This window comes from Diceros bicornis, chromosome 4 (genome assembly GCF_020826845.1).
Source record: "Diceros bicornis minor isolate mBicDic1 chromosome 4, mDicBic1.mat.cur, whole genome shotgun sequence".
Taxonomy (NCBI): Eukaryota; Metazoa; Chordata; class Mammalia; order Perissodactyla; family Rhinocerotidae; genus Diceros; species Diceros bicornis.
The window spans coordinates 53,443,179-53,466,253 of NC_080743.1; the positions used below are offsets into that span (position 1 = coordinate 53,443,179).

The following is a 23,075-nucleotide window of genomic DNA, read 5'->3' on the forward strand; positions in this document are numbered from 1 at the left end:
GGTGGCTCCTTCCTGGAACAGATCTTATATCATGATGGCTATAAAGATGATGTAGGATAGAGGTTACAATAGCAAAGGCACCAAGTCTCTTTTATCAAAAAACTCTGTCTCTCCCTGACCACGTTATCTATAGATGACCATGTTATCTATAAATGACCCAGAAAAGAATTGTCCTCCTGCCCTCTGAAGTCCTAGGCCACTACCCACCCCCAACATGCTCCTCGCCTTTAGCTGCAATACTTAAGCAAGCAGCTTAGACAGAGGGACGAGTTGCTCATTTCTGAGTTTCTCCCATGTATACATGTTATTAAACTTGGTATTATTTTCTCCTGCTAACTTGTCTTGTTGATTATTTGGCCAGCCATAGGAACCTTAAGGAAAAGGGCAGAGGGAGATTCTCCCTCTTCCCCCGACAAGGCAAAACCCATATTGCCCCCAAAGAATCCCAGTGTAGGCCTTAAACAATAGTGGACTGCAGATTCACTTATTTGTTAATCAAAGAGTTATGAGTGCCTGTACATCTAATGTTAGAGGAGGTGCTGGCAATACAAGGAAAAATAATTGTATTATCAACAATCACTTTATTATGAAAATCACTTACATCACATTATGAAAGTGATAATTGCTATCACAAAGTGCTATGGCAGTACAAAGAAAGTTTCTAATGGGACTGGGAGTAAGGAGAGTCCATGTAAAGGAGGACGTCTGTTTGAACTGTGCCTTTAAGGCTGGATAGTTTTCCAGGCAAAGCAGTTGTATTGAGACTAGTGGACACTAACCCATTGTCCACAGTAGGTAGTGTGACCTTTCTAAAAATCAGTTGGTCACATCCTGCTAAAAACTCTTCCTTGACTTATTTTTGCACTTAGAATAAAATTCAGGCTCACACAGTCAGCTCTGCCTATGTCTCTAACCTCTTCCACCACCATTCTTCCCTCTCACCCATTAAGCTCTCCCTACACTTTCCCTCAACTATATTGTACTCTTTCCCATCTCAAGACTTTTGCAACTTTTTGTTCCTGATGCTTTTGCTCAAGCTCTTCACATCGCTAGTTCAACCTCATCCTTTAGGTCTCCCTAAAATACTACTGTCACGCGAAGGGGTCTTCTCTACCCTCCTATCCTTCATTTTGTTTATTTCCTTTACAGAACTGAAATCCGAATCTTTAATTACCTTGTTTACTTTCTAACTTGTTTATTGTCTGTTTCTCCCATTAGAATGTAATCTTTATGGCAGAGACTCTTATTTACAACTATATCCCCAAAGTTTAGACCAGTGCCTGGCTCATAGTAGACATCTGGTAAATACTTATTGAAGAATGACTATCAGAATGGCGAGAAATTCTGTATGCTGTGTGACTAGGAAATAAAGCTGGAAATACAGTTTAGGGCCAAATTTTATGCCATGCTAAGGATTTTGAAACTTATCCTGTAGGCAAGAAATTTCTCTACTTCAAGTATTTGAGGAGTCATGATTTTTATTATTTGCAAATAGTCCCCATACTATTTTTTTTTTAAAGATTTTATTTATTCATTTTTTTCCCCCCAAAGCCCCAGTAGATAGTTGTATGTCATAGGTTCACATCCTTCTAGTTGCTGTACGTGGGACTCGGCCTCGCGTTGGACGGAGAAGTGGTGCCTTGGGGCGTGCCCGGGATCCCAACCCGGGCGCCAGCATCAGAGCGCGCGCACTTAACCGCTAAGCCACAGAGCTGGCCCCAACCCCATACTATTTTTGATTAGTATTTTTCCTTAAATAGACTGACTTTTTAAACAAATTTACACTAAATTTAAATATCACTGCCATAAGTGGAAAACTTATATTTTTCTACTACAAATTCAGATTAAAGCATAACTAGAAAAAAGGAAAACTATTTGCCCATCTACCACCTAAAATCATCTCAGGTAATACCAAGGGTTCACATATAAAACTTTGGGAAATGCTGCTAAAGGTAAAGATAGCTAAGTGATGGTTTAGCAAGGGAGTGGTACAGCCATACGTATTTGAGACAGAAATCTGACAGGAGTGTGTAGGATGTTAAGAATAAAAGCAGAGGAGCCGGCTGGGTTGCGCAAGCGGTTAAGTGCGCGCGCTCCGCTGCGGCGGCCCGGGGTTCACCGCCCGGATCCCGGGCGCACACAGATGCACTGCGTCAAGCCATGCTGTGGCGGTGTCCCATATAAAGCGGAGGAAGATGGGCACGGATGTTAGCCCAGGGCCAGTCTTCCTCAGCAAAAAGAGGAGGATTGGCAGATGTTAGCTCAGGGCTGATCTCCTCACAAAAAAAAAAAAAAAAAGGCAGAGATTAGTTAGGAAGCTGTTGCAGTGGTCCAGCCCAGAAATGATCAAGGACTGAACTAAGGCAGTATATATGGACAACACAGATTAGGAAGTTTATATGGGAGGTAAATTCAACAGTAAGTGACTGATTAGATGACAGTAGGGAAAAGCTGAGGATGGATCTGAGGTTCTAGCTTAGATGACTGGGCAGATAATAATTCCCATAACAGATCTGGGAAGTCAAAGAGGAGCATGTATGGTGAAATGGGTTTTATTTTGGATATGTGAGTTCAAAGAGTTGTGTCATATTCCCCCAGTGCTGATGTCCAATATGTGGAAATATAGATGTAAAAGCTCAAAACAGTTGAGGTGGAAGAAATAGATTTGAGAATCATGTTATGATAGAGTTTAAGCCACAATAGTGGGTGAGATTGCCAGTGGAAATGGGTAGAGCTTGAGGAGAAAGGGCCAAGGACAAAATCCAGGCTCCTCAAATGTCTGGAGAAGGGAAGGCAGAATGCCTTCCTTCCCCCAGCAGTACCATTTTTAACCAAAAATACTAATCAAAATTATTTTTTAGTATATATGTAAGAGAAAGGGTCATTTTAGAGCTCCTCTGATACACAGGTCTCAAGAAAGAGTCTGGTTCACTAGACAAAAATCTATTTTTAATTGTATAAAATTATACATATAAAATACATAGAAAGTAGTAAATGGTGAGTAAAATCTTTAATACCAAAAGTGGACAGATCAGGGAACAATTTTTCTCAAGTTCTTTGAGATCTTACTGGTTGGTATTTGAGAAAAACAATAAATCCAGGAGGTGCAAGGACAAGTTCTTCCCACAACTCATACCCCTTAACACTTCTCAGAGAAAGGAGCATAGGAGGAATGAGGGTTTATGATTTCTGGATTATAAATATCAATAAAAACTGAATAGACACACCTATTTTTTAATGTAGGATCCTCTACTCCAACCTTTTATGTGCTTCGTGGAATACAGAGATGGGGACTGGAGAATTCAAGGAAGTCCTTTTCAAGCACTAATACAATTGTTGCTAGATTCCTTACCTCTGATCCCATATATACTGGTTACCAAGATCATTTAAAAAGCAAGAAAGCTGACTTTCATCTTGTCCCTCTATGATCCAAAGAGCAAACTGTGGCCTGTTTCCTAACCTATTTCTAAAAGCAAACTGTAAAATTGTTAAATGAAAAGTCCAATTACATGAACATTAAACTTCCCAAGAAAGTGCACTGAGCTATAATATAGTATAAAGGAGATTAGAGAAACAAGGGGAAAATATATCTCAGAGAGACCTACAAAAAGTTCTCCCAAAGGGGAATGTTTTAGCTGTACTCCAGATCATTTCTCTCCTATTTCACTCAAAAGAGAGGTGGGGGAAGAGAACAAAATTAAAAACACAAATAGCTGATCATTGATTTTCTTTCCCCTCCTGCAGTCTCCCACGGTTCCAATTAGGAAGTGCCACAATGCAAAAGTCTCATCTAATTTTCCTGATGCTCATGCTCTAATAATCAATGTGAGGAAGAGGAAAGAAAAGAAAGAAAACAAATGTGAATCTAAGGTATGTACATCTAAAGTCATAAACAGCAGCAACTTCGTGGAAGTAAGAGGAACGTGGCCCTCACCAAACAGGACAGATAATGTTTCCAAAGAGCAAAGTGATGGGAAGAGAGAGAGGAGGGAAATATGTTTTACCTTCTACCAATCTCTGCAGGCAGGAAGGTCTAAATATAGGGCTTAAGCTGGGTGAGAAGGGGAGGAGGAGTGAAAAGGGAATGTTGAAAGATAAGCAACTTCAACCCTGACCCCTTCTGTAGTGTAGAGTACATCCGGAAATCTGGACTACCAGTATGGTATTGTATCTATGCCCTAGAAGCAACTTAGATGATAAACTCTTGTGAACTGTGTTTCGAATTCCTCTCTTGTTCCTGGACAGTTTCTCAGGATTGATTTTAAAAATAAGAAACCAGATCTCCACTTCCTGCCAAATAATAAAGTAAGGAAGCCTCAAAATGAAGTACCATTTGGAGGCAAAGGAGTAAGGTAGTAGTGGGGAGAGGGTGGTGGAGGCTAGGAAATATCTAGTTACTGAGGGAACAACTCGGTACCAAGTAGGCCCAGCTCAAGATAAACCAAAGTCGAAGGTTTCATACTCATACCCTGTTTGAGCCCAAGAGAAAGCAGGAATGGGAGTGAGGGTGGGGCACATAGTCCTTATTCAAGCTCCCTGTTATTTTAAAAGAAGGAGACATGAACACTTAATCATTTTGTGCTATTGAAATGACTACACAGAATTACTGAGAGTGTAAGAGCCAACAAAGCTCCGAAGACAGCCTGCTCTTCTTGTAAAGTGAAGTGGAGATGTTTCAAATGAAACTACATCCAAAAACTAGAAGTAAGAAAACAGATCTCTTAGCAAATAGGAATCCAGGTGTAGAATTTATACATACATATATATATCTCTGTATTTTAAAGTATAAAATTGAGAAAGTATGTACAGAAATCATACTAAGTCTTAGAAAGGACATAAAAAGAGAGGATGCGGAGTATGTGGGTGGATGCCTAGCAGTTGGAAGAATGCATATTGCCCAACTGCCCAGCAGCCAGCATGAGAATATCTTTCTTCTCCTTGTGGAAGCGCAGCTCCTTGCCTGCCAGGCGGGCTTCATCGAGCTCCCGCTCAGTAGAGGCCAGCTCTCTAGACAGTGCCCCTGGCACACTCTGCTCCCGGCTCACCCAGTCCAATGCCATTTGGTGGCGAATATCATCATCCAGGGCCCGGTGTGAATAATGAGCCAACACTTCCTGGAGGGGGAGAGGAATGTGAAGGTCACTGACAAGGTAAAGGTTCATACCACATTGACCCAACGGGGACTAGAAACTCTTAGCCTTGGAGTCCTAACTGAAGTCAGCACCTAAGTCCTCAAAGGAGATTCTTTTTTTTTTTGAGGAAGATCAGCCCTGTGAACATCTGCCAATCCTCCTCTTTTTTTGCTGAGGAAGACTAGCCCTGGGCTAACATCCGTGCCCATCTTCCTCCACTTTATATGGGACGCCACTACAGCATGGCTTGCCAAGCAGTGTGTCGGGTGCATGCCCGGGATCCGAACCGGTGAACCCCAGGCCACCGCAGTGGAGCGCGCGCACTTAACTGCTTGTGCCACTGGGCCGGCCCCTCAAAGGAGATTCTTAAGAGAAACTTCCTGGTGGGGGAAGTAAGGCAGGCGAAAGAATCACAGTTAAGATTTAAACAGGAAAGATTATAGGGGTGAAGAGGGCACTTGAAGTAAAGCTTTCAATATTCACAACTTGGTAACCACAGGTCTGCTTATTTCTAACAGAGCAGCCACCTGAAAATAGTCCCTTTGCTAGACTCACCTCACCCACAGGATCTCTTACCTGCCGAGAACACTGTCTTTCCCTCATGGCCTTAAGACTGCCATTCCAGTGCAGCAGTTGAAAAACTGTCATTAACTCCTGGGGGAAGAAGATATGAAATGCCAGGACAGTGATTTTATATTGGGAGGTTGCATCAGAATTACATGGGGAACGTTTTACAAAATGTATTTGTGGAAGCATCTCTTACACCAACTCTGATATGCCCTTGTGGGGAGAAAGGTATTTATATTTTGAAAAATATCCTAAGGACTTTCTCTCCCTTCATTTCCAATTACATATGGTAACAGGCTGATCCATGTTATTAGAGCCAGGGAAGTAGGAGGAATAGTACCTGGAACTCCAACATTGACTTGCCCTTGTTGGATTCCAACATGAATCGAAAGGCACCAATCCCTGTATTTGGGTTGTCAGCTTCCTCCCTGTTGCCCTGGTAACAGAGGAAAGGAAAAGAAAAATAGATTTTCAGTTAGGATTATCACCTCAAGCAGCACTGTCCAATAGAAATATAATACAAGGGGCTGGCCTTGTGACATAGTGGTTAAGTTCGAGTGTTCCGCTTTGGCGGCCCGCGGCCCTGGGTTTGCAGCGTTTGGATCCTGGGCGGGGACCTACTCACTGCTCATCAAGCCATGCAGAGGCGGCATCCCACAGAGAGCAACTAGAAGGATGTACAACTATGACATGCAACTATCTGCTGGAGCTTTGGGGAAAAAAAAGGAAAAAAGGAGGAAGATTGGCAACAGATGTTAGCTCAGGGCCAATCTTCCTAAAAAAAAAAATATGCTATTGGATTGTTTTGAGAATTAAATAAATTAAAAAAATGTTTTAATTTAAGAAGGGATGAATATGGTCTGAAAACTCCAATCATATAAAATGTGAGTGCATTATTGTACTGGACCTGGTGTCCAGTTACACAATCCAAATCCATTCTGGTACTGGCTCTGATTAGGTGCTATTTGGTGGTGGTTTAATCTTATTGGGGATAATTCCAGATCCTGGGGCTGGCTGGGACTTCCAAAATAAGGGCATCTCCTGGTTTATTGGTGACCCTTTTATCAACTTGATCTAGGAAAATAAGATCAGGAGAGTACTGGGAACACAGGGACCCAACTTTCTCCTCCTGCTTCCTGAGAAGTTGCCTGCTCTTCCTAGCCAGTTCCACACACACTCCCACCTACCAAGATAAGAACTTTATTCTGCTCTCTTTGAGAAAGGAGGCTGGGTAGAGGTTGGGAGCCAATTAAGTTATCTCCAAATTCAGTTTATTGTGGGGCACTTTATCATGAAGTTTTACTGTGTATGTATCAAACCTAAAATAATTCCAGGCACTTAGTAAGTATACCATAAGTGCTGGCTTATCGTTATTATTTGTTTTCACTGTTCTAGAATCAACAAGAAGTCAGAACTACTAAAAATCAACCCATATTGTTTTGTGGCTGACGAGAAACAACCATACCACATGTACTTAACCTTTGTGGTGAAGCAAAGATCACAAAATTTGGATTTAAAAGTGAAAAGCCAGAGGGAAGGAGGACAAAGGTAATCTTCACTATTAGGATTTAGGACTCTGAAGCAAGCAACCATTTTTATTTTTACCTATAATTGGTCAATACAGTACTTTATTCAGCACCTCCAAACTTTCCCATGATATAGCACATAGAAAATAATGATCATATCTGTACAGCCTACTGGAGTATACAAAGGAGGCTGTTGGCAGAGCAGCCTGCCAGCAGAGGCTGCGGGGCAGAGGAGTCCATCTGCTCCAGCCCTTGCTCAGTCCCTTGAGAGCTGAGGGAATCAATATCATGGCACATCTGTAACCCACTTGGAGTACACCAGAGTGGCATGACCCACTAGTTGGGAAGTTCTACCTCATATGACACTTCTACACCTAACATAGTTATAAACAAACTCCATTAATTCAATAAACATTTAATCACAGAATACTTGATAAGCGGTAGGAACATTAGAATATAATTGGAAAGGAATTAGAGTTAATTTAATTCAACCTGCTTATTTTACAAATGAGGAAACTCAGACTCACAGAGGCTAGGTGATTTGTCAAAAGACAAATAATATAATAATATAATATAGTGTCAGATTGAGGACTTTTAAAGAAAAGCTGAAAGCAAAGAATGTGGACATCACTTTTTACCCATGGCTGAGACCAAGTGAAAATTGTTATTCTGGAGAATGAGGATTTGATTGAGAAATTAATGAGAAATCTATTAAACTCTCAATTTGGGGGGTTAATCAAAAGGAATAGTGGCATGAGAATAAAAATAGTTTACATTTCTTAAATACTTTGTAGTAGACACTGCTGGGACCTACCCAACATCTATTTCCTTCCTCCTTGCTATAGAACCTTAATCTTGTTTTAGTCCCTACCCATTTCCCATGTGCCTCAGGGAAGAGTGATTTTATCCTAATTCCAGTGGGTAAATCCTAATCCCTTTTCCTGTAATTGGTTTTAAGGTGGGAATTCTGGCCATGGAAGGTAGAAGGGAGGTCTGCTGGAGGGCTTCTGGGCAAAGATTCCTTACTACTAAGGAGACATGAGAAAAGATGGTCTCTTTCTGTCTCTGAATGTAGTTATGTCTGTATTTAATGTCTGGAATTCTGTAGCCATCTTGCACCCTGAGGGGAGCCAGCCCAAGGACAAAGCCATTATCTAGAAGTGGCTGGAAATTGAAGAGATGGAAAGAATTTGGGCCAGTAGATGATGACATTCTTGATCCATGGAATCAACCAGCCCTGAAATCTGCCCTACTTCTGAACTTCCTGTCATGTTAGATAATAGATTTCCTTCCTTTATTTATTTCCTTAAGTCAATTTGAAGTGAGATTTTCTATTACTTGCATCCAAAGGCATCTAAACAGATAACATGTGCTAAGTGCTTGAATATATTCTCTTTTATCCAGTAATCCTGTGTGATAGGTATAACTGTTATCCTATTTTATAGATGACGAGTCTGAGACTTAGATTAAGTAACTTGCTCACAGGCATATAGCTAGGAGAACCATAATTTCAAAACAATGAATTCAGAACCCAGGCTCATAACCAATGCTTTCTATAATCCAAAACTTATGTTTCATTTTATAATATATTAGGTGACTTAAGAATAACAAATGTACTTTCTTAATTTTAATTGGCTTTGATTAATATAAAAATGTTTTTATTCTCTGCAGATACTGCTGACTGGGGCAAAGAGTAATAGGAGAAAAACAGATGGGTCCTAGATAACAGAGGGAAGCCAACTTATGATTTAAAGTGTCCAACACTAATCCACAAAACAGATAACTGAAGCAGTTTAGTATATGTAAATACATCTTAAATGCAAAGAGAACAGACACAGAAAATTGTTATGACTTTATCACCCAATCAATGAACTTGTGGGGAGGGAGGAAGAAGGTAGTATTAATTTCTAAGATGTACCTCTCAGTTAGAAAAGTCTGTAAGTTGGCTTGGGTTCCAGTCTTGGCTCTACCACTTACTAGCTCTATCACTTTAGGCAAAACTTCACTTCTGTGTTTTTAGTTTCCTCATCTGTATAACAGGGGTAATAATGGTTCTCATACCTCATAGGATTGTTGTAAAGATCAAATGAGATAAAATGCATATAAATCCCCTAGAATAGTGCCTGGCACAAAGTAAATACTCAATGAGAATTAGTTATGGTTATCATCATCATCATAATCATTTGAAAGAACAGATGTTCTTTTTAGAGAGGGTAAATATATTATCCTCCCCATTTCTAGAAAGGAAAAAAGACAAGACATTGTATTATAAAGTGATCTTTATTAATAAGATCAAGTAATGGAGGCAGGAGACAAGTGACAATAAGAACAGTCATATAAAAAAAAAGAACAGTAAAGGAAAAAGTGACTAAGGTCTTAAACCAAAATTGGGAAAAGCAAAATTCAAGCTCAATTTTCACTTTGGAATATCTCTAAAATTCCATAAATCTTGAATTAAAAATTTCTAGATACCAAATAGACACAAAGAAAGAGACAAAACAACAAAAACATAAACACATAGAATTAGAGACCGAGATATATGGAGCAGGTAATATAAAAGACTGACAGAATAAACAGAAAGAACACAGATGTAATAGGAAAGAAAACAAGAATTCATGCTGTTTCCCAGTAATTTACAAGACTTCCCAACCAGCCAGTTCTCCCATCCCCCACTCTCTTTCCTTCCAACTCCAAGTAACTTACATTGAAAGATGCTAGGGCCTCAGAGACACTCTTCTCAATAAACTCATCAGTGATTCTTCGGGAAGGATGTTCATTAAACACAGAATTCATTAGCGCAATCTTTGCAGCACTCCGCCGGGCCTCAGCTTTTGTGGGGCAAAACTAGGCAGGGTAGAGAGAGAGAAGATACGTTTAGAGAGAGAGAAGATATGTTTATGTGCATCTGAGAGAGAGGAAGGAACAGTGAGAAGGAAACACTTGGGACAGAAGACACTCGGACACTGGGTAAATCAGTTTGTTCAACACACCCTCCAAAATTTTTATTGTAAAATGGTTGGGGCATTTGGAAACATAATTTTGATTCAACATCCTGAAGTCATTAAGGAACTGGAGACGGCTGTAGCTCATACCAAATTGAATGCAGAATGAAGAAGGCTGCTGAAGTCAGCATATACTCACTGGAAATGAAACATACCCCTGTTTAAACTGTCAACAGAATTAATTACTCAAAAGCCAGATTCTGGCCAGCCTGTTAGAAATCTGTATCTTGTTCTCTTGTTCTTTGGACAGGCAAAATTTTTTTCATCCCTCTAGATAACCTAAGAGCAGAACAAAGCTGTGTCCAGGCTACCTCTGCAGAGGACACCTCTAGTCTCTATCAGAAGCACCCATCTGGGATTCTTCGACTTCACTTTTAGCTGTGAGCAGGCAGTTCTCCCAATAATGTAGGGAGCCAAGAAGCTATCCCCGAGATCTGAAGAAGGAATTTATAGTCTTTTTTTCTCCCCCAGCGGAATCAGGGAGGAGAGGGGTGGCTAGGGGAAGGAAAGCTGACCTGAGGAAAGCAAGAAAACATCAATTCATGTTTTTACATTGTATCCAACATAGGTATCATAGAACAAGTCTGATTTTTCAGTCTTAAATCATTCAACTTCAGATCCCTAGGCACCATAGTATTCCTTTATAATTCATCTTCACTGGCTGCCTCAAAGTCCTCTGTGCCCTTTGTCATTTATGATTAGGATTCGAGGAAAGGAAAAAAAGTGATGTTGATGCAGCCCTGATATCAGTTCCCCTGCATCAAACCCAGAATATATGGGGTTAAAACCAAAAGCACTCATCCCCTTTCCCTGCTTCTCTAAGTTGCATTCATATGTAAATATTGGTTTTTTAAACCTTCCTTTCCCTGAACTCCACAAGGCAGATGGAAGTTACTTTAAACTGTTAAAAGCCCAGGTGGCCTCATGCTGGGCTCACACTGAAGTTTTGGCTAATTACCGGTTCTTGAGGTATGTTACAAGAGAATATCAAGAAGCTGAAGCTTCCCAGACCCCAACTCCTTGGCTTCCTGGTACCAGAATCTATCCTCCACCATGGAGGCAGACAACCAAGGACACCCACCTATGGATTCCCTTATCTCACCATCCTCCTCCCTGCAAGCAGCTTCATAAGACCAAATGCAGGCTGGTGGGAAAGCCCTGACCAGCAAGGCCACAGGCTCCCCCTCCCTACAAGCAGCTGCATTCCTCGCAACCTTTAAAACCCCTTGCCTCCCATCTTTTGGGGGAGACAAGGCAAATTTGAGGGCTCACTCTCATCTCCCGGCTGACATCACCCAAAACAAAAATGCTTTCCTTGCCATAAGCCTGGCGTTCCAGTTTTTATTTGGCCCCTCTTGTGTGGCAGGTAAAGAACTTGTGTTTGTGTCCAGTAACAATGTTACAGTTTTAAAAAGTAGACCCGGGATATATTCTCTACTTAACCATCCTTAAAATCAATAATTCCCAATTTCCCTTTAGCTGACAGGTATCTCTGAGACAGCATAGGGAGCTTGGTACATTAACCCTATGTCGTCTTTTTTTTTTTTTTTTTTTTTTTTTTTTTTGTGAGGAGATCAGCCCTGTGCTAACATCCGCCAATCCTCTTTTTTTGCTGAGGAAGACGGCCCTGGGCTAACATCTGTGCCCATCTTCCTCCACTTTATATGGGACGCCGCCACAGCATGGCTTGCCAAGCAGTGCGTCGGTGCGCGCCCGGGATCCGGGCCAGCGAACTCCGGGCCGTTGCAGCGGAGCGCGCGCACTTAACCGCTTGCGCCACCGGGCCGGCCCCTACCCTAAGTCTTCTTGATTCTTCAATTTCTGTTTCTACTTCTCTATTTACTGGCGCACTGCCCATTGTACTGTATAATGCTGAAAAGTCATCTACGAATAAAACCACTGGGAGAAATTTCACCTGCCAAAGTGGATATAAAAGATATAAGCGAAAAGAGGCCAAGATAGATAATTCTACTCTTTCAGGAAATAACATGAATCAAATTACTATAATGGTCCAGTTATAGGCATCACCATAAAATTATAAAATCCTTATTCAACAATATGATGAGGCAAGAAAAGGAAGGAAAGATCTTATTCTCTAGAAGAGAAAGCATAAACATTAGTCATCCTGGGCATATATTTATTTCTCTGAAATGTTCTGAGGGAAGAAATTTAGTCACCTGATTTGAAATGAAGCTTCCTTAGAACTGTTTCTGATTGAGGCAGGAACTGAGCTGCAATGGCACTCACTCATGCCACAGATATATTAAGTGCCTACTCGGTGCTGTATGCTGAGTTTGGTGGTAGAGATTTAAAACTGAATAAAAAAGAAGACAGACACTATCTCTGCCTCTATGGAGCATCAAAAATTTTTCTAGTACTAGCGTTCTACAATTAGATGAAAGACCTGTAATATATGATGATAAAAAGAGTAGTTGCTTTTATAGGGTAATGAGAAATTTGACTAGTGTGAATATTATCATCAAAGATGGATTTTTTTACATTTTACATAGACTTTAGATAATCTAACCTATTTTCCTTCATGTTATAGATGGGGAAACTGAGGCCCAGCAAAGTTACCTGATTACCCTGCTGGCAGTCAGGAGAATGAGAATTTGGATCTCCCAACTCTTAGATGAGTACTATTTCTACCATACATAGTCCTTCCCCTTTGATCACTTAGAGAACTCAAACATTGCTTTCTTTAGTAATTGCCTATTAAAAAGTACTGGGGGCAAGGAATGTTATTCTGTGTTCTCAAAAACAGATGGCAGGAAGTTGGAAAGCCAGATCTGAACATGGGTTATGTGCTGGTAGTCTGATATACTGAGTAAGGGCATATTCATAACTGCTCAAATTCAAAGTGGATTTGAGGGGCCGGCCCCGTGTCTTAGCGGTTAAGTGTGCGCGCTCCGCTACTGGCGGCCCGGGTTTGGATCTGGGTGCGCACCGATGCACCGCTTGTCTGGCCATGCTGAGGCTGCGTCCCACATACATCAACTAGAAGGATGTGCAACTATGACATACAACTATTTACTGGGGCTTTGGGGAAAAAAAAGGAGGAGGATTGGCAATAGATATTAGCTCAGAGCCGGTCTTCCTCAGCAAAAAGAGGAGGATTAGCATGGATGTTAGCTCAGGGCTGATCTTCCTCACACACACACACACAAAATACAAAACAAAGTGGATTTGAATTTTTTGTTTTTTTGTTTTTGTTGTTTTGTGGTGAGGAAGATCAGCCCTGAGCTAACATCTGTTGCCAATCTTCCTCTTTTTGCTGAGGAAGATTGGCCCGGGGCTAACATCCGTGCCCATCTTCCTCTACTTTATATGTGGCACGCCTGCCACAGCATGGCTTGATAAGTGGTGTGTAGTTCTGCACCCGGGATCTGAACCTGTGAACCCTGGCATGCCCAAGTGGAGTGTGCGAACTTAACCACTATGCCACCGGGCTGGCCCCAGGTTTGAGTTTTTGTAGGCTGAAAGAAAAGCATGCTACTGAGGTTCTTTTGTGGTCAAATGAGCCTCAGATGCTACCAGAATGATTTTCTCAGAATTGGTTCAGGTCCTCAAATATGTGATTTCAGACAGAAATTTCATGGCCAAAGTGATGGAGAAAGCCATTAGTAGCACCTAAGCATTTGTTTTTGCTACTGCCACCTCACAACTCTTACCTGGAAACTCCCAAAGCAACTTCCCCCAGGCAGGGTGACATAGCAGACATAGGGAGGGCTGTTGGAGGGAACCATCTCATAAACCACTAGCGCCCCATTCTTCAAGTCAGCCCCACGAGACTGCTTCATCTGCCAGAATTCCTGGAGTGCCTCCACCACATTCACTACAAAAAGAGAAGTAGTTAAGTTCAGCAATGAGAATACCTCCAAGTGGTGCTGTGCTTCAATACAGTTTCTGTAATCTGTACCTACATTAAGAGTCTAACCCCCTTAGCTCTCTACCTATCACCATTTAAAAGCATTTAATTTAATGAACCTAGACTGTGATTAAGTCCACTTGCATACGAAGACCAGAGTATGCCTGCCTCCTCTACCACCTCTCTAGTTCACATTTTGATTAATACTAGACACCAAAGAAGCATAACTTAAACATTGGAGGCAGAGTTTCCAAGATCAGCAGACCATTATCACTATCTGAAGAAATGCAAGTAAATTATTCCACAATTGGTCAGCTGGCCTAAAATAATAACAACCACCAGAATAAGTGCTAACACTCACTGAACACTTACTGTATGTCATGCATTTCTCTAAGTGCTTTATTCATTTAATCACAACAACCTTATGAGGCAGGTACTTTTATTATCCCCATTTTACAGATGAGGGAAATGAGGCATAGAGAGGTTAAATAACTTGCCCAAGGATGTAACAGCTAGAAAGCAGCAGAGCAAGAATTCAAACCCAGGCAGTTCTTAACCATTATGCAATACTGCCACTCAAGGAAATATGGCCCTATTAGCCATTCTTGACCTTATGCTTCTGGTGAGCAAACCCATGGCCAGATTCCTTTTCCATCCTGGAATACTATGTATATACTACATGAGAGAGAGAGAGAGAGAAAATATTTCTCTTCTGAGGCTATCCCTAGGTATAAATGATTTCTGGAGGAACTGTATACTGGGAGACACTCCTCTACAGGTCTCTTGCACTCCTTTCCATTTTGCTGGGTGTGCCAAGATTTCAAGCCCCTGACTGCTCTTTACTTGAATCATTTCTCAGGATTTTGTTTCAAGCAAGAAACCTTGAGGGATGAGGTAATGTCTCCCTCTGGGACAAAGAACAAGCTTGCTTACTGCTTGCTATAAAATGGTAGGTTCCCCAAACTCAGTGTTCCTCTCCTGTAACGCAACCCATGGCCTGGGCAAGCATCCACGTGAGCTCTCCATGTCAGACTTTGGAGGCAAGGGGAACCAATGCAAACAAACATGATGTTCAGTAATAAAGTCCTTTGTCTCGGATCCAGAAGTCTCTTGACTTTTGTCAGTATCCATGAAACAGTAACCAGCTAACTTATTATTTGTAAATAGGGTAAAATCAAACTCCAGACCCAATACTGTATTCCAGAACAGTGCCCCTTATCCCCCAATACTTGGGCTCAATCATTCCACAGATATGTATTGAGCAACTACTCAGTGCTAGACTATGTGCTTGATGCTAATCTACAATAGTGAGCAAAACCATACACTGTTCCTTTTCCTTATGTAGCTTACAGTCTAAAGAGGGAGAGAGATATTAACCAAATAATCTCAAACAAAGGAAAAATTACAACTGTAATAAGTGCTATAAAGGAGCGGTAAATGCTGGGAAATGTCGTAGGAGCATCTGACCTAGTTAAGAAGGTCAAAGAAAGCTACCCTGATGAGATGATACTTAATCTCAGATATGAGTATGAATTCACTAGGCAAAAAGGTAAGAGAGTAATACTCTGAGCAGAAGCAACAGCATGTACAAAGGCTCTGTAGCAGCGGGAATTTGGTGAATAAAGGGACTAGTGTGGCTAGAAAAGAGAGAGTGAGGAGTAGTGTAATGCAAAATGAGGTTGCAAAACGAAGCAGGGACCAGACAAAATTGGACCTGGTAGGCCATGTTAGAGTACTGGCTTTATCCTAGGAGAATGGGAAGCCATGCAAGGGTTTTAAATGGAAGGAGGGATGAGATCAGTTTGCCTTTGGAAAGGATCACTTTAAGTCTAGGGTTCCAAACATTTCAAATGGCTTTAACTAAAGCCTCATAATAATAAATTATCACATGAATTCTCCAATATCTTCCAACATGACCTCTCTCTACTCTTAGTTACAACCAGGACTCATTCATTCTTTTATATTGCATTAGTTCAGGTCTGCCAAAGAGAAGACACCACGATGGGATAGACATGCAAGAGATTTATTGGAGAGGAAGTAGAAGGGAGAGCCTTCAGACCATGTTGAAGGTATAACACCTGTGGAAGGAGAGCGGGAAGGAAGGAGATCTGGATATGAGAGTCTCAGACTGCAGTGCAGTTCCAATAAAGGTTTGGCTAGGCCAGTGGGAAGTCCTCAAGCCAAAGAAATCCCACATCTCACCAGGATGTGCCGGAGTTAGTACCCCTTCTGTGCTCAGTCACTGGCTGGGAGCAGACTGCAGGATGTGTGGCCTCAGTATAAATGTGGTGATGGACCTAGAGGGAATATCAGCTTAAAGCTGTCAGTCAATTATGCTCCCTGCAGCAGGAGATATAAACAGCACATTTTCACGGCTGCCACACACACATTAAGCAAAAATTTGAGAACTTAATAGATGCATAGCTCTATTCAAGGCATCAGGGATGCAAAGATGAATAACACACATTCCCTGCCAGCAAGGTGTTCAAAATCTAGTGGCCAATAATAACTGTTATCTTACCTGCTCTGCAGCTGAAGCAAGCATTCCATGTACCAGCCAGAGTCTGAAAGCAGCATAAGCTCTTTTCTAATACCCTATATTTAACAGATTTCTTAGAATGTTCATTCTTTCATTAAAAGACAGCATGAAAAGGAAACTTTCTCTTTCCCACCCTTAGTTTTGGCAGGGGCTCTTCAAAGGTCACTGCTGCCCAGAAAGCTTAGCCATCTTTGTTCTTTCCATTGAGATCTTTTCAGCCCCAGTTCCCTCTTTGAGACAATTTAGCACAATGCGCTGGGTGACAGCTCTCCTGACATGCAAATAACAGGGAGAATACTGAAATAAAGAGGAAGGGGAGGAGACCACTATAATGGGGAAGGTCCTATTAAAAAGCATATGTCCATTCTATATCCAGTTAAATCCCTCTTGACACAGAGTACAGGACTGTTTTCTAATGATTACTCAAAGCCAAAGGAAATAGGGAGTCTTATTTCAAAAATGTGAGTGTGAAATAGGAAACTGGGCAAAGTAATCAGGAAACAAGCAATTAATTATGATCAGCATTTGAAAATGCTCATAGACTCATTCATTTTTAGAGCTAAAAGGGATTTGAGAGATCATCTACTCCAACTCAGGCTAAGAAAGGGTAAATGACTTGCTTGAGGTCACACAGCTATGGCAGAATTGGGGCATGAATGTAGATATCCTGATGACAATTCTCTTTCCAATTTGGGAATCTTAACCCAGGTTCCAGTTCATGGTTGAGCTTCACGGGGTTCACAGGCCCCCTAAAAGTCTTAAGTAAAATTATGTGTGTGTGTGTGAATATGAGTATTTATGTGTGTGTGTGTGGGAAGTACCCAGAGTTTCTATCAGATTTTCAGTGAGGAACCATGGATATAATAGTTTACATATGGATGGTTAAAGAACAGTAAGGTAGGAGGGTAGCAATGACTGAGACATACACATCTGACAGCTACAATTGCCTTTTGGAAGTCACTGATGGATGCTGGGCTGAAAGGGACAAGAAAGACTTAGATAGTGAGGAATATTTAAGTGCTTGTACCATGATGCTGAACAACAATAAAAAAGAGAATAATTTTGGTTTTGCCCTTAGGAGGCAAAATATTAGATGAATGGCCAAGTGAGATGAGAGGTACAGACTGTATATCCACCAGAGTAAAAGCATTAAAACAACACATGAAACTACAGTAAAAATTATCATAAAAATAAATATAATTTTGTGGTGGGAGAGCATGGATAAATAGATAATAAATAGATAATGAAATTGAAAGATGAGTGAGAAGGTTCTCCCTGATCATACAGGGTGGCAAGAATAGGCTGGCCTGGCTTAATTCATGTTCTTATGAAGACAGAGAAGCTGGTTAACAATATTTCATCTGACATTTCCTATTTCAATTTGTAGAAGGTATCCCTGAATAGGCCACAATGCACTGACTCTTTGGAAGGGAGACAGTGACAGTGACTTTGAGAGGACTATGGTAAGCTGAATAATGCCCCCTGCCAAGATGTCCATGTCCTAATCCTTGGAACCTGTGAATGTTACCTTATATGGCAAAGACTTTGCAGATGTGATTAAGTTAAGGATCTTGAGTTGCAGAGATAAGCCTGGATTATCCAGGTGAGCCCTAAATGCAATCACAAGTATCCTTAGGGAAGGAGATTTGATGAAACACACAAGAGGAGAAGGCAGGGTGACCATGGAGGCAGAGATTGGAGTGATGTAGTAACAAGCCAAGGAATACTGGCAGCCACCAGAAGCTGGAAGAGGCAAGGAAGCAGATTCTCCCTTAGAGCCTTTGGAGGGAGCACACACCTGCTGACACCTTGATTTTGGCCCAGTGATACTGATTTTGGACTACTGGCCTCCAGAACCATGAGAAAATAAATTTCTGTTGCTTTAAGCCACCAAGTATGTGATAATTTGTTAGAGCAGCCACAGGAAACTAATACAGGGTCTAATCCAACATTCCCAAAATTGGAAATATTCTGACCAATCAATTTAATTTCACAGTCATTTACAGGCAAAGAAGCTATCTGTGATTCTGAGGAAAAGGAACAACTAAACAGAAATACCACACGAGATTCATTTGTTCAACCTGGTGGAGTAGCTGGGCAGAATTTCCAATCATGTAACCATATTGTGATATAAAGGGAGAATACCAATTCCAAAAAAATAGGTTTGAAGAGGGCAATGCAGAAGTTGAAGAGCAAGGAAAGTGACTTGGTCATTCAGTCAATCGTTAGAAGACGAGGACTATATGCCATGTGGAAAAAAGGGGCAAGGGAAATGATAATGCTAATAATACCTACCATATGCACAGTTTTCAAAGCGTTTCCAAATGCATAATAATAGCAACCACTCATTGAATACTAACTATGTGCTGCATACTTTACATTTATTATCTCATTTAATCCACACAAAACTATCAAGATACATATTATAATACCCATTTTACAAAAAGTAAATAAGTTATAGAACAGGCCACAGTGGCAGAAGCAGGATTTAGAATTAATGTTTGTTTGCCTCAGAAGACAACCCTCTTTCTATTGTACTATCCTGTTTTGTTGCATTATTAATCCTCACACATGTGCTGTAAAGTGGATTGTGAGCTCCATGAAGATAGGGACTGAGTATCTGTCTTGTTCACCACTGCCTCTGGTAATCAATAAGTATTTGTTAAATGAATGAATCGAACAGATGAGGCCTAGAGAGATTAAGCAACTTATCCAAAATCACACAGCCACTATTTTATAGGGCCAGGTCCTCTGATTCCAAATCCTATGCAGTGTAAACCGATTAAGATCCTACAGCTTACTGAGCTATGTGTGTATCTTGGGTGGGGCTGGGGCCAGGGATACAGGGTGGCAGGGAGATATAGGACAAACAGGTGAAATAACAGAAGAGTTTTTTTTGTGTGTGACGAAGATTGGCCCTGGGATAACATCCCTACCCATCTTCCTCCACTTTATATGGGACGCCGCCACAGCATGGCTTGACAAGCGGTGCCACAGTGCGCACCCCAGACCGAACCCATGAACCCTGGGCCACCGAAGTGGAGTGCGCGCACTTAACCGCTGCGCCACCAGGCTGGCCCCTAACAGGAGAGTTTTTTTGTATAAATGCTGAGAGCCTACATGAGTGAAGGTAAATCTAAAGACTGTGACTGGAAAAGGTGAATTTGGAGCAGTCAGGAAGAAGATGAAGGATGTGAATTGAAGATGATACAGTAAAGCACTGCTGGATTGGGGAATGGTTTGGCGAAAGACCAAAGTAAATTATATTCAGGGGACTAGAGCCAGTCCCCAAATACCATGCCATCAGTCACAAGGGTATGTGGCTACATGCCAATGGCAGCTTTGCCTATTAATTGAAGCAGAATAAGTAATTCCATGTGGTGAAGGACTTCTGAGCCAAATCGGCAGAAATTCTGCTTGCCTGAAGCTGAACTATCTGCCAAACTCTCCCAAAGTACTGGCTGGACAAGCAGACTGGAAATGAGAAACTCAAGAATAATGAGAAGGACTGTGGTGGGAGGTAGGGAGGTTGGAGGAGAGAATCCCCGCAGAGTCTGAAGCCTGACTGATTGCTCTTTGTCAGTACTATGCCCTCGTTCCCTCATCCTTTCTAAGAAAATGAAAAAGTTTTTACAGGACACTCAGTTTAGATGCTAAACCAGAAGCTCTCCAGGTAACACAGACAAGAAAAATGGTACACTCCTCTACAATTGTAATAAATTCCTGTAAGTTTCTAAGAGGAAGGGTTCAGATTTAGGGTGACCACTCCTGGCTACTCCTATGCCCAGAGGCAAAGACCTTCCCTTGGTCTTGACTTAAAAAGACCTGAAGCAGCAGGACAACAGCTAATTGCAGTTCCATCACATAGCCTTGTTAAATCTAGAAATTAAACTAGAAAAACAAATACATTCCCTCATGATGGTTTTCAGAATCATATGCATTTGTATTCCCAGCATCTAGCAGAGTGCCTGCCCCATGGTAAGAGTTCAAAATGTTGAAGAACAAAGGGAAACTGATGATAAATGTATCATTTGGCACATATAGTAAAACGGATTTAAAAATCTGTTTTCATGGAAATCTTTGGGTTTACACAGGATTTAAGAGTGGAAGAAAATGAGACATGTTCTTCCCAAGGAAATATGAACCAATAAATTTGAGATAATACTCATCATTTTTAAAGTACCTATTATGTGTTAGGTGCCATATCTCATTTAATCCACATCATAACCCTTGAGGAAACTAAAGTTCAGTGAGGTTAAGTCACTTCCCCAAATACATAGCTGGCAAGTGACAGAGATTTAATCTGGGATTTAATCCAGACTTGTCTCACTCCAAAGCCTGTGTGTGCTCTTTTCACTACACTTTCTCAGGGAGAAAAAAAAAAAAAGTCATTACTGTCTATAGAGGAAACCCTGCAAACTTTGTGTGTATTATTATTAAACTAGAAAGTTAAAGATATAGTCACTTCCAGGTCATGCAGGACCTGGCCAAACAGAGAGAAGTGATGTCTCAGAAATTTCAGATCTAAATTCTGTATCCCACACCCCTCGCTATATATTTCTTGTTACACTATAACTCTGGAGCTCAAACTCAGGAAATTCTGCACTGGTTAAACAAAAACAACAAAGAAAATCCTCACATCCCCCTTCTCAGACACCTTAGAAATTAGGCATCCTTAAGATGAAGATTTCTAATGGAAATAGGATTTCTGCCTGGCTCATTTCCACAGAATTTAACATTGAGAGAGCCAAGGCCTGGGATTTATCCTTAGTTCCTGGGCAAAGGCCAAGAAAACAGAGCCAGACAGACAGAGAGGACAGAGTTGTGAGGCTCCATACTAAAAAAGACACCAAAGTGAGGTATTAAATCACAGGAAGTTGGTGCGGGCTCAATGGTATGGGTCCAGATTTAAAAGCACAATTATTATAAGTGACTTGTGAAGGCACTAAATAATTCCTCAGCAAATCAGCAGTTGCATTGGAAATTTCAGAGTGATGATAAGTAGGAAAAGAACTGAAAAGTCAAGGTTAAGGAGATGGAGTAAATTAACAGGAGAATCCAAGAATTGCTGAGATTACAGAAGAAAGATTTTGAGAAGGTATGGGTGAGAAATATCTTGGATCTGAGATAAAGGATAGGATCCTACACGACGGAGACCGGGCTCAAAGGCAGAGAGATGTTAAGGCATTAAGCTACAGAAGGAATTCTATTTCTGAAGGAGAAAAGGTTGGGAAGAAATGAGGGTTGTATCTGTAAAAAGGGGTCCTTGGAGAACATGGTAGTAACTCAATAAAGGGGAGGGGGTGAGAGGCTTAAAACGTGTGCATGAGTGTGTGTGTCTGTGCGTGTGCGTGTGTGTGTAGCTCAGAAGGAAACTCCCCAAAAGGAAATGCATGTGAGGGCTCTGCGCCAGGAAAAGCGATCCAGAGGACTGTGGGAGCAAGGCTCCCTTACAGAGGGTGTCCCGCAGGAGGCCAGACCCGCAGACTCACCTCGGCCATAGCCCTGCGTGTGCTTGGCGAAGCTCCTTACCACGGCCTCCACGGCCTCTCGCAGCACCGCGGGGCTGCCGGCGGCGCCGGGGGGCAGCGGCAGCCCCGGGGCCCCCGACAGGAGCAGCGGCGGCGGGGGCGGTGCGGGGGGCGGCGGGGCCGGCGGGGGGCCCGCTGCGGGTGTGGCGGTGGCAGCCGCGGCCCCAGTCACTCCTGGCCGAAGCGCTCGCAGAGTGCCCCTCCCGCTGGTGCCCACTCCAGGCTGCAGCCGCTGCGCTCGCATCGTCTCCATCCCGGCCGCCAGTGGAGTAGCGGCCCGGAGCCTGCCAGCCTGGCGAGCTAACGGTCCCAGCCACCCTCGCCAGTGAGCGCCCAGGGACTGAAGGCGGTGCCGGAGCCCAGCCGTCAGTCAAGCGGGGGCGGGGACGAGCCAAGTCCCATGCCAATCACCGGTGAGGGGGCGGGAGCTGGTGGGTTCCAGCTCCGCCATGGGCCAATTATTAAAGAGGGTGGAGGTTTTGAGCAACCAATTACAAAGAGAAAAGGCGATATCGTCTATAAGGGAGAAGCTTAGCTTGGGAGCGTGTTCTGGAGTACTGTGGGGGAGTACTAGAAAGTGGGCGAGACCCCGGAGGGAGGCCTGGGGAAAAAAAACCCTGGATGCAAGGTCGGAGAGAATTATAGACAGAGTGAGAGGATTCTTAGAGATCATTTGTCTGACTACTTCATTTTATAGATGTAGATGAGGAAACTGGCTCAGAAAAGTGATATGACTTGTCCAAGATCACATGCAATTGGTGATGAAGCTAAAGCAAGGAAAGATACTGACATTTAATGATCATATACTTACTGTATGTCAGACACTAAACAGTGTACTTTAGAGCATCCTCTTATTTAATAATTACAATCACTAACTAGATTTTATCATTTTACAGATAAGGAAATTGAC

The 23,075-nt window shown here is 42.0% G+C and overlaps 1 protein-coding gene across 1 annotated transcript; it reads right to left on the reverse strand.

The window, feature by feature from the left end:
• Nucleotides 1-2,927: 2,927 nt before the first annotated feature.
• LIX1L (limb and CNS expressed 1 like) lies at nucleotides 2,928-22,530 on the reverse strand. The gene is made up of 6 exons (XM_058538994.1): nucleotides 22,127-22,530; nucleotides 13,899-14,062; nucleotides 9,929-10,069; nucleotides 6,040-6,135; nucleotides 5,709-5,786; nucleotides 2,928-5,114 (listed from the first exon to the last, which is right to left on the reverse strand). The coding sequence occupies exons 1-6, from the start codon at nucleotides 22,416-22,418 to the stop codon at nucleotides 4,872-4,874; spliced, it is 1,014 nt and encodes a 337-aa protein (XP_058394977.1). The 5' UTR covers nucleotides 22,419-22,530; the 3' UTR covers nucleotides 2,928-4,871.
• Between the last annotated feature and the right edge of the window lie 545 nt (nucleotides 22,531-23,075).

Excerpts from the sequence above, each read along its gene's own strand:
- LIX1L (XM_058538994.1), bottom strand. The coding sequence starts at position 22,418 with ATGGAGACGATGCGAGCGCAGCGGCTGCAGCCTGGAGTGGGCACCAGC. Across the intron at positions 14,063-22,126 it reads CACGCAGGGCTATGGCCGAG|TGAATGTGGTGGAGGCACTC; the intron begins GTGAGTCTGCGG and ends CTCTTTTTGTAG. Across the intron at positions 10,070-13,898 it reads GTTGCTTTGGGAGTTTCCAG|TTTTGCCCCACAAAAGCTGA; the intron begins GTAAGAGTTGTG and ends TACCCTGCCTAG.